Raw genomic sequence first — 15401 nt, forward strand, 5'->3', positions numbered from 1 at the left:
CAAAATAAATAAATAAAAAAGACATACCAAAAAAGACTTTTATATTCCAGTGAAACCAGAATCCTATAAAGTGTTCCAATTAATTAAAAATATCCAATATAAAAAAGGTGATTGTGCAAGTATTCACCATCTTTTCACAGATGAAGTCAACTGGTGCTAGGAGTCACACAATACGGAAAACGGAGATCGTCTGAGTGCGGTGAATGTGTCTTAAGTGACTGGTGTCACTGGTGAATCAGTACTCCTGGCTGTAACTATACAATGAAGACAAGAACCATTCCAAGCAATGCAATGAAAAGGTTATTAAAAACCTATGCTTCTCTTCTGAAGTAGTTACAAGCTCCAGTGGCAGAGATAGGAGAAACTGTGCAAGCAACTATTGTCTATTCTTCACTACTCGTAGCTTTCTAGGAGACTGGCAAGAGAAAGCCACTGTTGAAAAGAGCATATATTAAACCTTGACTAGAGATTGTCAGAAGGCATGTGGGAGACTCGGCATTCAACTGGCAGTAGGTTCTTTGGTCTGATGAGTCCAAAATTAAGCTTTTTGGCAATCAGACTAGACACTTTGTTTGGCAGACACCAAACACTGCACATCATTACAAACACACCATGCCCATCGTGAAGCGTGGTGATGGCAGCATCTTGATGTGGGGATGCTTCTAGGCAGCAGGCCCTGGAAGACTTGTAAAGCTAAAAGGTAAAATAATAGCAGCAAAGTATAGAGAAATCCCAGAGGACAACTTGATGTAGTCTGCAAGAGAACTGTAACTTGACAGAACATTTTCTTTCATCAAGACAATAAACTGAAGCATACAGCCAAAGCTACACAGAACTGGTTTACAGAGAACAACGTGAATGTTTTAGATCTGTTTTTACTTTGACATGAAAGAGTCTTTTTTTGGCTAAATTCTTGTCAAGTAAGTTATATTAAATTTACCATGATTCAGTGTTGCATGTATATTATTGGTTGGAGTAGCCAACCAATAATATACATGTAGAAACACTCTGATTACAAAAGTATTTATGATACGTCACAACCAAACGTAACGTAATGTTTTCTTGAAGACGTAATCAAAAATTCAGCTAAGTTGTATCGGAACACAATTGTTAGGAGACAGGACTGCATGTTCCTGCTTATTTAGTTCCCTGTTTTAATAGACATCTGACAATTAGGGCACAAATTCTAGTATTTGATGTTTATGAGCATCTCCTATCCACAACAGCCTTTTATTACCTCCCTATAAATACATCTAAAGGTGTCAGCTGAAGCCTTTACTATGTGTGACATAACTTGTCAAACTTCAAATACACATGAAAGCTCTGCACTCCTTCCCAGTTTATGTTTAGCAGGACACAGCAGAGGCCGGGCCATCCTCAAGACACATGCAGCCAAGACTGTGATGAGCAGCAGGATATTATAGCACAGAACCACAACTGGTCATGTGACTGTGCTGGTTAAATGTAAATGTGGTGTGACAGGGAAAAAAAGAGTTTGTTGTAAAATACTCCACATTTCACATTTCTGTGGCTCGCATCCATTCTCATTAAAGTCCTGTATAGAAAACCATTTTGTTCCTTGTTTGGAAGCAGTGACATAATTGGTGCATGTATGCTAACTTAATGCAAGCATTTGCATTCATTTTGTGTATCATTACAGAGCACCCACAGGATGTTCCATATGTTGCTTCCAGAAGCTTTTACTGAGGAGCTCAGTCATGTCTTAAATGATCTGTTGCCTATGGTGCTTTTATTGTATCATAGTTTGTATTTTACCCATTGTGTCCTGTCGTTTTTCTTGTGGCTTTCTGCATTTTCATTTATGTATATATTTTTTGAGATTATAAATTCTACTGTCCCTTACGTCCGTTGTGTTTTTTGCAGTTGATTTTTTTTGTGATTTAAAGGCCCATCCATGGACAAGCATTGTAAAGAAACAAGAATTCATTTCATCTGGCATCAAAGGTATACTTGCACTGGACTATGTTTGCACTTGCAAGTCTCCATCTCTTCCAGATTCCATTACATGACATCAGTGCGTCATTGTCGGGAGAGCATTGCTTTCAGAAAGACCTGCTGTCAGACTCCAACACATTCACTGATAATGTATGATAATGGATTCTTTTTAATCCCACCTCTCACCACCCTGGGTGCACCATGCATCTTCAGTCATTAAAATACCGAAGGTGTGCTGCCACTCCTTCTACACAATATGCTTCGCACTCTTGACTAAACTTTGCACCTACACTTAGATTCATTCATGAAATTATCGCTATTCATCTCTTTGTAATTCTACTTTCATACACAGACAATATTTGATCTTCAGGAAGATGAACACATCCATATGCAGCACAACAGTTTATCAGGCTAACTGATGTTGAGGAGGAAAGTCCTATCTAGTAACAGATCACTAAAACTAGTATTGGGTCCAGGGTGAATTTCTTCCTTGGTTTTTCTAAATGATCAATAGGAACTGGTTGTAACAGTAATGAGAGGGAGAAAACCACTGGGCCCAGCGGCCTAATTAAGCTAGCATCTCCGGCGTATGGCTAATTAATAGCAGAGAGGAAATTAATGAAGAGCTTGTGGCCTGCCGCTGACAGCCAGCAGGAGTAAAATGCAGCTACGTCAGCAGAGAACCCTGCAGCACTTCAGGTGACTGCCAAAGCCTCCTTTGTCATTTAGACAGCACGCTGTAATCACGGTTCTTACACCAGGCCACTGCCACATGGCCACAGTGGAAATATCCAGTTTGCTATAGATACATAGTGGAAAATGTGATCTTAGATCAGTTCTTTTGACTGCCAATCCCCATCTGTTGTTGAATCCTCCACTGGGCACTGATCTTGTACCAGTTCTCAGTATAACAGCCAAAGCTTTCCTCAATGATTCAGACACATTCAGACCCAGATCTGTGACCAGAGAAGCCTCAAGGCTACTGCCAGCATCCTTCTCCATCATCCAAAGAACCTGGAGCAGGTTGACTCCAGAGCAGGCAAAGAACTAACAAGCTGCTGTCCATCAGCATGGAGTCCCAGCTACTGCCAATGTCCAGTCCCTCAAACACACATCCAGTAATCCGGGGAGGAAGTTATTTTGTTGGACAACATGCTGCTGGTCACATTAAATCTGAACATCGGCCCCAAGAGACTCTATTAAGGGCGTGCGATGTAGCTTCAACCACACTCCGTGTCCCAGAAATGTGTCATTGGGCAGTTCTGCTTGACCAGGAGGCCGGGCGAAATGACAATCCTTCCTTCCTCTCTGTTACAGCAGACAGAATTCAAAGACACATGTGGAGGGGAGCTCTGCTGCACAGCTTCTGCACCAACTAACTACATCTGACCTTACAAAAAGGTGGTCTAACACTCTGAAAATAGTTACTATATAACCTTCTCCCATATATGTACAATAAAACACATGCAGACACACATACACCCGCTGTTAAGGTAGAGAAAACTGGCAATGTTCAGGTTCCATAAAACCTGCGTTGCATCGTTATTCAGATTAGCTGAATAATTCAGAAGAAGCTGTTAATGAAAGATTAGACCACCTCAGCAAATCCAAAGCTATGTCTATGGGGTTCAATTAAAAACGGATAAAAATCCAGTGACTTTTAAAACAGACATTTAAGTGGGACTGCATACATTAATGAAAGATAAATGCTTTTGCCCTGTGTGTACATGTGCAGTGTTTCTTGAGGAATACTAAGTGTCGCTATTGATTAAACTCTTTCCGGGCCCATCCTGAGAGACAAACTACATTGCATACTCTGACCAATGCCAAGTTTGGCCAATGTAGGTTTTTTAATGGATCTGGAAAGAACCCCCCTCCCTCTCTTCTAGTGTCCAGGGAACAAAGACGAATGGCTCTTTTATTGCCCTCCTGGTAACACCTCTATGCTCAGGTTTTCCTTTTTTCCTTCCTCAATCCTTCTCCATCTTCTCTTTGATGAATTAATATCACATTGAATGGCCAAGTCTCACATCTCGCCGATTGTTCCCTTTTTAATCAAATGTGATTACAAAAGGCTGCTTCTGAAAGGCGAGGAGGCATACTGGGAGAAGCATAATGATTGTGTGAGTGTGTGTGCACATGAATCTTTGCTCTGCTGAAACAGGCTTGACTTAGCGTACAATTAAGGGACCCTCACCTGGACACAGCCACAGTACTTCACATTAACACACAGAAAGCCTCCTTTGGTTCTTTTAGGCTAAACAGCTGGTCAGACATTTACTGCATGCATATTAACAGCAAATTAAACCATGAAATATCAATGTTGATCATTTTTAGTAAACAGGCACCTTCATCAGAATGGCTACCGTGAACACTCAGTGACATCAGAGAATCTGAGTTTATTCCTGTTTCTGACCACATTCCAGGCCAAACATATATAAGGCTCAGTGCAGGCCGTAGTCAGTTAGCCAGGCGGAAAATTGGAAAATTTAAGCTACAGTGAGTCATTAGCTAAGTCAAATATGAAACAAAAAGCTCTGTCTCCCTGGAGAATTCTTTCTGAAGTCTAATCTCTCATTCAGAGTAAATGATTTCACTTCAGTGGATTCTCGAAAATATGCTAACCTTATCATTGTTCATGCTAGCAGATAAAACTGACCATCTTCAGCAAATTCACTTGTGCACTTTAGCGTAAAAAAAAAAAAAAGCCTTTCTTTATTTTTGATTATCAGCACAAGCCCCCAACTATTTTCCCATCAGCTTTTCCATTTTATACCCATACCTCACCCCTCTCCATCTTGCCTCTCCTCCTCTTTCTTGAGCTGCAAACTCTGTAACTAATTGGATCTGGCATGGTCTGTAATGACTTTGCACTCTGTGGGGAGCTATGGGAAAAATCACCCTTCATTTCTTCTGGCATCACTCAAGTGACCACATACTGAACTCCAGTGACATATAGCTCCATCTTGCATCCAAAGGGCAAAGACAGCAAAATTTACAGGATACTGCTGATCTCAGGTTTGAGAGTCATATGGATATGTTGCCCCAGAGTGCACTTTCAGTCAGTGCAAGTGTGTGTTCATATTTATCTATGTATTTGTTTGTGTATAACACAATAGCATGGTCTTGAGTGATTGTGGAGCACTGTTGGTGAATGACGAAAACACACAAGACTTATTTTTCATCAAGCAATCAAGCAGAGAGCTGCTTCACAGCCACGGACTGAACTCAATCTAACATTAAACTCAATCTGAAAGACTCCCTGAGTGTCAGTGAGAACAACTCTCAAAATAACTCTAATTTCAACACTGGTCTGAGCAAAGCAAGCACATTTTGAAGACTTGTTGGTACATTATTTGTAGGATAAAAACTCACTTCTTGTCTTGAAAATATTTAGGAATAATCTGAGTACAGTGCTTATGGTAGACCGACAGCTGTTGCTTATGGATTATTCTTCATGTGCGCTGTAAATATCTTTTTGCAGTAACAATGTTATCGCTGCTCATTACCTCAGCTTAGAATTCTTCCATTTCTCAAAACCTTAAATTCAACAGCGAGCTCCAGCTGGCACCTGGGAAGCTGCAGCAAAAAGTGTCTCTTCAGTGAGAACTTAACATACAACTTCATGAGGGAGAAAATGCTTGCCAGGGAAAAGAACAGGTGCAGAGGAACTTCTGACTCAACAATCCTTTTCCATCATGCCTGTTGCCTCCAGTCAAATTGAGCTGTCAGAGGCAGTGGAGTTCCAGTTTAATTTCAGCGTGTCCTGGCTGTGAATAACTGTATGGGACTAGGAAAATCAAGTCCATGGGCCAGGGACAAATTTGTCTGTCACTATTAATTATGACCATGTTAAATTCCTTTGTCAATACATGCCTGTTTCCTCAGCATGTGTCCTGTATTAAATCACCCATGCTCCCTCCAAGCACATGCCTCCATGGTGTGAATGTTTATTTAGTACCTCTTTTTCTCTGCTTCGTATCTGCTGAGGAGACGCTGCAGACCGCCACACTTGAAGCCCTGGAAGTGGGCTGCAGGGGCACCGACAGTGACAATGTCATAGAAAGCATCTGTAAAGAGAGAAAATAGAGCTCACAGCATTTAAAATGTCTAATATATATGATACAGCACTCTGAAAACACGTTCTGGAGGACCTTGAAGCGAGAAAAATGTAATTCAAACAAATAAATGAATAAATGATCCCCGTCAAAGAGTGTTTTTCAGTGTAAGGTGAACTTAATTTGAAGTCAGATTTCACAAAAATCATTTCTAGAAATGCCAGTAATAAGTGCAATAGCCACAGGTAATGATGCTGGACGTTCCCGACTCTGAATTGATGAATATTAAATGCAGAAGCTTCCTTCGTTATGAGGTGCTGCTGCAAAGTGCTACATTCCATAAAACAAGCAACAAGCACACTCAAACATTGTTTACACGCCAACAAATATGTCATATGTATGCACACCAAAGAGGCATGACATTATTTTTATGTCTATACCGCTGTACTAGCAGTCTTCTCTCTCTGGACATCTCTTGGTCTTAATGTAGCACTGGTCCCATGTTAAACCAGAAGGACAGCCAATGTCACAGTGCTTCATTCCAATTTGCACACCGGCGTCAGAAGTAAATAAACACTTCACAGACAGCTAGGCGGGCACAGAGGTGCTTAGAACAGGCCTTGTTTTGAATGACTAATGGACGAAGCTGACAATTAAATCAGAAAAACAGAGAGGCAGGATACGGGATGGATGGGGGATTATGGGGGTGAATATTTTGGTATGGTTTAGTGCCAGGTCAGTTAATGAATACCCCAGAGAAAGCTAAAGTCCACAGCTCTGACCAGAGGAAACACTGCTTGAAAAATTGTTGAAAATAGAAATTAATGACACAACAGCTCCAAGTCTTGCCACAGAGAAGTAAATGACAACACCACAATAGACCAATCGCGGTTTGATGTCGGGGTTTTGCTCCTACCCACTGTTTCTTCCATTAATTATCCCTTCGCCAGGCCATAAGGCTCCTCGACTGCCACACGTATGGCCCCTGGAGTTTTCAGATATCCAGGTTCCCTTAATTGGTTCTCCCACAGTAGAAGTACAAAACAATTGTGGGTTTTCAGAACATCAAGCACAATGACCAATTTGTGCTTGATTTGTCTGCTCTTCCTCTCACGCCATCTTTTCCTCAATAAATCAACAAGCTGTTTAAATGCTGAGAGGACAGTGGCTTTCTTAAAGAGGAAACTGATTGTGGCAGTCAGTATGAGTGGTTATAATTCATACTTAACCCATTCAACAATCCTTTGTAACGCTGACAAAACATCCTTTTACTTGACCCAAACGAGTGCTGAACAATGCTTTCAGTTCAGCTTTGCCGAGCTGAGCTTTTCAGACTGGAAGCATTTTACAGTTGTCATTTCAGAGACAAAAGACAGCCATTCACAGCAAAACAAATGAATACTGCTCAGAGCTCAAAGTGTTGTTTTTTCCCCTGATTTCTTTCTCCTGCTGGATGATCAATAGGCAGAATGAAAATTAATGGTTTAGCATTGTTGAGTAGATTGCATAGTCAAACTAAGGGAAATGCATCACTTCAGAAAATCAAATAGAACAATATAGCAATTGACAACAGTTGGAAACTGAAACTCAGTTGCAACAAGGAGCAGGTCCTAGTGTTTCCTGTGCCTGATTGATTGCAATTTATTTCACAGGTTTTTTTCTTTTTAAATCAAGCGGAAAGCGAAAAAATTAGAGGGAATTTAATATCCAACATGGCTGAGTAATTTGAAACAAGAGGGTAGACTGATACTCAGGAAGAACGGCTTTTAGTTGCTATCTTCTTGTCGGCTGTTTTATGTTCGAGAAGGCTTTAATTTGTGCCAAACCATTTGCAACAGATGACCACTGATATCATGTTGGTTGACTGCTTTGTTAGCAAGCTTTTCCCCTATGTTAGTAAATGTAATTCTAATTATGATAGGTGAAACATACAGTCAGCAGCCACTTTATTAGGATACAGCTATAATGCTGTTACTCAGCTACTGTATGTCCTTTTGCATCACTACTTTTCCATATTGTCCAGATTTCTTAATTAACATTGTGAAACCAGTGGCTGCAGTGTGCACCTTGCAGGAGTGTAGTGTGTAGTATGTTGGCGTGTACTCACAGCTCAGCTAAATCACTGCTGTCTGGAATTGAGTTAAGGTGTGAATTGGGCCCACAGAGGGTAATTATCACAGTGTCAATCAATCAATTGACAAACTCCTCTAAGGCTTGTTTTAATATGGTTTTACCCGTTTTACGGCCTTGACAGAGCGAGAGAGCTGCAGGCTCGTATGATGACTTGATCTCACCTATTTCATCTGTCATCCCAGAGGTCTTCGCAGAAAAAAAAGACAGTTTATGTCAAGGTTTGTCTGTCTTCAACTTTCCATCAATCATCTGGTGCTTAGTTGAAATAGAGCCCACTCACAGATAGTGAAGCAGCAGTTAGTTGCCTTAATACACTGAGACAGTTCCAGGGCAATAACAGCCTCTGCCAGCTAGAGAGCAGCAGTTGAGGAGACAGTCTAGTTTTTCACTCTGGAAAAACGCAAAGGGCTTAATTAGCGTTTTGTCTATTTTTTCTCAGGCCAAGTTAATTCTCACCTTCAGCTTGGGTGATGACCTAGAACCACCCTGTCTGAGCCCTCTGAGCATCTCTGACAGATGGAGAAGTCAGGCATAGAAAGACAACAGTAGGCGACAACCACAGCTGTTTACAGAATATGCACACGAGCGGACCACCGATTCATATCAAACAGCTCTTCTCCATAGAACCAAGTTGCTCTCGAGCCCGTCGGGAAGAAAGCCTGAATTCAATGCATGCAATAATGACTCCAAGACAATTCTAAAAGAGTACCTGTTTTTTTGGGGCATGTCACCCTCATCCTCTGGGTGTGCAAGTTTATTGGGATAAACTCCAGAGACTTCTGGGCTTTGCAGCAGCTGGGCTTGAACGAACGACCTAAAAAAACAAAGACACAAGTACATGTCACATTGTGGCAAAAGCATGATTGTGTTGGTTTAGATTTCGAAGATAAAGACATCCCTGTGAAAGCCTCTTGGATTATAGAAAGCCCTTACTGTCTGCTGCAGCTATACTGTGATCCTTTCAACATGTCAGGTTTATGTGGCTTTGTCTTTAACACTTTATGGTGGGTGTACGGAGGGAAAAAGAAACAGCAAACATTAGATAATAAACTGCACTTACAATCCATTCTTCTCTTTGATTTACCAATGAATAGAACAGCCTCATGCAATTCAATGACTTGATCTAATTAATGCACAGCTGACTGACAAAAGGCAATACACAGCAAATTAAAGTCAATTTAATTTAGAGGCTAGAAATAGCTGAAGTGCAGATTCAACTACACCTTTAAGGTTGTGGGGATTCTTTACAACTTAATTGCTATTATATGCAAAGTAAATGGTGGCCTTTTTCATTCTCCCTCAGTGAATGGTCGGTAATTAGTATGCCTTTAGAATTGTCAATACAAAAAAAAAAAGTATAACTCAATCCAGGTTGTAAAGCCCAGTTGACTCAACCATTTTCCCAGAGAGAGAGAAGAACAGTTATGTTATAATGAATTATACCAACTACAATGACCTATAGAATTACATCATGGATAATCTTGTCCAAATGTCCATGCAAGATCATTTCACAGACATCTACTCAGAATCCTTTTTATTTACATTATGCATACGTTTCCATACACACAACAAAATTGTCGGCTTTCGGCAAAAGAAAAATGGCATAAATAAAGACTTCTATTTATCAGATAAATAATGTATCAGAGATCAACAAGTTCAAAGTAGCTCATTTTCAATCAAGTGCCTAAAAAATCCTCTAATGTGCATCATAATCCTTTAAGCACAGGATTGTATGGCCTTTGTAACCACTACTTTGCTCAAAACGTGCAATTAAATTCTTCTGCCAAACATTGCTTGTGGATTTTCGTTAAGCTCAAAATCACAATCTGACACTCCATTTTGGTGGCTCCTTTGCCTAATATGTAAATATGGTTGATGAGCCTTCTTAAATTGGAGATTAGCTCTAACTTTCAACAACAGTCAAGCGACAGAAGCATTTTGTAGAAGGACAGGTACAGAGGACCAGGAGGGGAACAAACATTCTAATATCACAAAGTTTCATAATCTAGTTTGGCATCGGAACTTTTAATTAAACCCTTTTTCCAAACAGATGGCTTGAAATTTGATGTCTAAGACACCACACTTTGTTGTTTTCCAGCGTGCATGTGACAAGTTATTTTGTTGTAACAGTGATAGTGTAATTAATTAATCCAAATTGCAATCTAACAACTACTAAATGAGTTTCACATAAGTCTGTGAATGTGTAAGTACCTTCACTTGAAAAGTCGCATCTGTTCATTTTCATTTCAGGTGAATATTTATTTTATAGCCAACTGTTGGCCCATCAGATGTTGTTATCCTGTACTGCTTTCTTAATGGTACGGCATATTGTTTCCTGTCTACCGCTACACTCTTCTATCTAATTAAAGCCTAAATGGCCAAATAATTACAGTACTGCTAACATTATAGTCAGACCTTTTCATTACAGTCTTCGTCTACAACTTTTTTGTTGCAGTTCTTGAGAACACGAGACACGTATTTGCCAGTGTTGCAATTACAAAGATTTCTTAACAAACCATTTTGGCAGTGCAGTAATGACTTTACCTTAAAATACCTTTGCTGTCAGTGATTAAGCCCCTAAAAAAATGTATCTCTGTGTAAAGACATTTCATATTTAGAAGTTTTTTTTTTTCATGACTATAATCCTTCCATACCTTAAAATGACTTAGATTTAACTCTGCACCATTGCTTCCTTTGTAATTGTGGATCGAAGTCCCTGCCTCTCTCTTCGTTCACTCCTCCGCCAATCACTGCTGTTTTTTACAGATGAACTGCAGTTTTGAGGTGGAATGATCAGCCATGGCGTTGACTGCTTATTTCGGTCATGATGTGTCTTCCAGCATATCAAAAACACCATGTGGGACATGTTAACAAGGTACAAAAAAAAAAAACAGAGGGGGTCTGCTTGCCCGTTGACAAACTTCCATTGGCAAATGGTTTTTAAATCATTTGCCTGCCCACAAAGGCTGTGGTCTATCATAATATCCACTAATCAACCAGCTCTTCCTGATGCAGGAAACATAGCACCACATTCCTTTGAACAAAAGGAAGTGATTTTCCTTCCCTTTGTAGGACCCACCAAGATGGAATGAAAACTTTCCTAGACAGTGATTTAAATAAAGCAGCATTAGAGCATAAACATGTTTTATTATTATTATTATAATGTCATAATTATCAACTCACATATGTATTTGTAAAAATAAAGAAGGGATATAACTAAATACTCGAGTTTCTCAAAGAAAGAATTTCCTTGTCTTGTCAATGATTTCTCCCTATTAACACCACAGAGAAGATCTGAGTTATTACAATTCCGACACCATTTCTAAATATAGAAAATAGCAATTTAGCATTGGATTGCTTGTATGTCCGTAATTATGTGTGTGCTGGTCCAGTGTGGCAAGGTGAAGCATAGTGTGTTCACTGTATTGTAGCTTATGACATGCTAATTGCAGCATAATGACTAAAATGACCATCTCTTCAATCTGACACGCACCATAACTCACTTCTATGAGAACTAATGTGAGCTGTGCAAAGTATTTCTCCTCCTATTCGTTAGTAACTCCTCAGCAACAGACCAGCATCTACCGAGCAGAACCAGAGCACTACAGAAGGTCTTTGTTGACAGAACGTCTAGATGAGAAAACCTGTTATCTGCCACAGATTTTCACCATCATTTGGCGGGTAGGCCAAACATGAAAACAAATCCACTGCAACTCAATTACTGCATATAATGCTGGAACTGCTGACCCACTCAAGCTGAAATGTGTCACCTCAAAAATGGATAACACTAATGACTCAGCTGGAGCTGACAGCGACTACGATGGTTTTTTTTTTGGTTTTTTTTCAAGCACTGAAAATCAATCATGTCTTCTTATTAAGGTGGTACCAGATTTGTGGCTGTTTATCAAAGTGTAAATGACAGTTTTCTCACTGACTGTACATTCTGCTCATTAAATGTAGTAAAAATCAAAGCACAAGCTCCACATGTAGCAGAATACACAGTCCGTAACACAGAATGTACTCAGTATTAAACATCAGAGAAACATTTAGACATTCATATGGGTACCAGGATAGATACATTTTTTACTATTAGCACATCTATTGTCCACTAGATGTCGACAGGTTTAGTCTTATGGCCAAGAAAACCACACAATGTGATCAATAACTCAACAAGATAAAGAGTTTACAGGCATGCTAGCTGCTCTGAGGCTGCACTTAGGCAAAGAGATGCTTTGTGCTAAATACTAACATCAGCTTGTTAACATTCACACAGTTTATCTGGATCTGGTACTATGTAGCAGGTTAACTATTCCACGCTACAACTTGCTTATTTCCACTGAACACACAAGTATAAGTACAGCTGAAAGTGAAGAGAAAGACATTTGAAATTTAAATTTTGACCTGATGGTGCTGGATGAAATGTCAACGGGATCGCCAAACTCATTCAAATGCATCGTCTAGGGGACGCAACTATCTGTAGGGAATTTCACAGCAACTCATAAAAAATTGAAAAGTCAAAAAGAAAAATTGCCAATCTTGAGGCGGTTAAGAGTAAACATTAGAGGACCACTAAAGGTAGGGGGCTTCAAGCCTTGGACACGATGAATTTGTTGAAATATTTCAGTTTTTAGACTGACATTGTAACACAACATTAGAGTCATGCTGCTTGCTGGCTAATAAAAGCTTTACCCTATATACTGTTATAAAATGAATTCAACCATATGGAGTTAAACTGGAGTCCTCAGTCTACACATATTGTGCAAGGAGGAGCTGTTTCCGCAGGGTAACAAGTCAATGGCGACGCTGTCATTCCCTGCTCAGTGGGCTCTCACTGTCAGCTGTAGAGCTCTGGGGACCAGGCTAATCGAGCTAGTGACTGTTGTAGGTTAGATGAATTAGCCATATCAGATCCCCATCTGTTTGCCCAGGTGGGCTGGCTATGTGACAGAAAGGCTGGACGCCAGCAGTACTGACCAACATCTCGCCACTATCTCTTCTTTTAATCTTTCTCTTCTTGTGCCTCTTCTATACCCCTTTTATTCCTTCAGAAGACAAGCAACCACTATCATATGCTTTTAGAAACTTCTGCCTGAGGACAAGCTGAAAATAAAACAAGACAAGATCACAAACTGCAGCAACCAGCCATGGAAAAGCAGTGGCTTGGAAGTGAGGTCTGTCAGATCAATGTAGGTCTGTTTAAGCATGTTAAGGGTTTCATCTTCATGGTTTAGTGTCGCTCGAAGCACAGCAGGCTTTTTTAATCAATCCACAGTTATAACGTGTTGTAGAATCAGAGGAGGATTGAACACATGCTGCGTGAGCAGTGGAATCTGTCTGAGAGGAGTATGTATTGCACAAGTGAGTCATGTTTGACAGCACCCTTTTTTCCCTTTTTTTTCTTTCTCTTAACCAATTTATGTCTTTCAATATTCTGGTCATGATTTTTAACATGCAAAATAGATCATGTCTGTGCACTCAAAAGCTGAACATCTTTACCTGGAGGCAGCAGACTGCAGAGCCCTAATACAGATCCTATGACGAGAAAGTCAGATATGAGCTATCCTGTCCACCTGTCTTGCTATCTGTACAAAAACTATGCTTTACTGCCAGCCACACAGATATATGACACTGTCTTAAATACTCAGCTCTGGGCCTTAAAGCTGTAGCTATCTCATAAGTGACGTATTGGAGGAGCAACTCTCCACTTATAGCATGACTGATAGTCTTGTGCAGAGAATGGCAACGTATCTGGACGTCCAACAAACACCACTCTGAGGGGATCTGTGCCTTTAATTTGTAGACTGGGACACAATAGTGGTAATGGAATACAGTTATTAGAGCATCTGATGTGTTTGTTGAGGCCAGTGAATCATTAAAATGGGACATTTATTTAGGAAGAGCTCTGAACCTGAACGTAGGGACTCAGAAAATTTCCAGAGAGCTGCTTATCTCAGAAATGAAATAAAGGACAAAGAGGAAGACCTACTTCTGACCCATGAAATGCACAGACCACTGAGTCTTCTTAGCACATTAAAATCTTCTCGACTCAGTGCTGACCTTCAATTACATGTGCATAAGAGTTCTTCCCTTTACATAAATGCACAAATAATCCTATTTAATACAGCGATCCTCAGAGCCATGTGCAAACCTGCAAAACCTAATTATTTTAAAAACATCATTAAAAATGTAGAAAACGCTAAGTCTATCCTGTGGGAGCATTTTATATTTCATCCTCCCATCATTTTTGGTATTCACAAACCCAGGGATTACCAATTAAAAATGACAGAGATGTGTGTATATAAGCTTAAAATAAGTCCTGACTTAAGGTAGTGCCGAGCAGTTTGAAAGTAAGAACATACTAATAGATCCACTAAGAGTTCTTAATTTGTGTGTACATACAAGTAATAGGACAGCGAGGCCCGCTGACTTTATTTTAATGAACTTCTGACTGAATGCTGCTCACTCCCTGTATTTGTCACCATTTGTTTATTCTGGTAATTATATTTCCATTCTTTGTCTCTCCTGTCTTTGCTCACCCACTCAAGCTCCTCCACAGTCTGTCTCTTTTTGTCTCTGCTCTCCACCTTTTTTTAATCATGTTAGTTATCAATAATTAATCTGCAGCAGCTTGCCCACCCAGCTTGTTTAGCAATGTCTGTCATCCTGCTAAGTTAATGCAGGGCTGGATTAGAGTGGCAACATGGGCAGGGGGGATCCTCAGTGTATTGCGGCATCTGGGCCACGCAAGGGGCTTGTCAGAAACCATAATGACCGATGCCACGTTATGCATTTCGCGTGCCCTGAACGCCTCCCCCTCCTCACAGTTCAGGCAGGCAGCACAGAGGCTTAGCCATCTTTATTTTTTATCAGCTAGGCAAAGCAAGAAGCAACAGAGACAAATTTCCCACTATGGGGATAAGAGTAAATCAGTATAAAATTAATCACCAGCCGTCGTGTTCCTGCGTCTATTGCAAGTTAAAATATGCAAAGGAAGAGGCAACTGAGAGCGAAAGAAACAAATTCAAAGTGACTGGTCAGTTCATGGGCTTTTGTTATTCATGTTAGAAGTTTCATTTGTAATAATTTAATAAGGTTAGTTTGGGACAGATGCAGATAATGTATTATGAACACCCACCATCTGCTGTTCTGCATAATCAAATGAGACGGTTTCTTTGAGGGCTTGGCCAGATATATATACACTGAACAAAAATATAAACGCCCCATGTCAAAGAGTTTTATGAACATTTGGGTTAC

General features: G+C 40.1%; 1 protein-coding gene across 4 annotated transcripts in view; it reads right to left on the minus strand.

Moving 5' to 3' along the window:
- Nucleotides 1-15401, minus strand: part of inpp4b (inositol polyphosphate-4-phosphatase type II B) — a 106395-nt gene that overhangs the window by 33267 nt on the left and 57727 nt on the right. For all 4 annotated transcript variants that reach the window (XM_008302599.1, XM_008302590.1, XM_008302582.1 and 1 more), the window contains 2 exons: nt 8857-8961; nt 5918-6026 (listed from right to left, as the gene is read on the minus strand). In XM_008302599.1, coding sequence (XP_008300821.1) covers nt 5918-6026; nt 8857-8961 — 214 coding nt within the window. The remainder of the gene's footprint in view (nt 1-5917; nt 6027-8856; nt 8962-15401) is intronic.

Source organism: Stegastes partitus, unplaced genomic scaffold (assembly GCF_000690725.1).
Source record: "Stegastes partitus isolate 25-593 unplaced genomic scaffold, Stegastes_partitus-1.0.2 Scaffold37, whole genome shotgun sequence".
Lineage (NCBI taxonomy): Eukaryota > Metazoa > Chordata > Actinopteri > Pomacentridae > Stegastes > Stegastes partitus.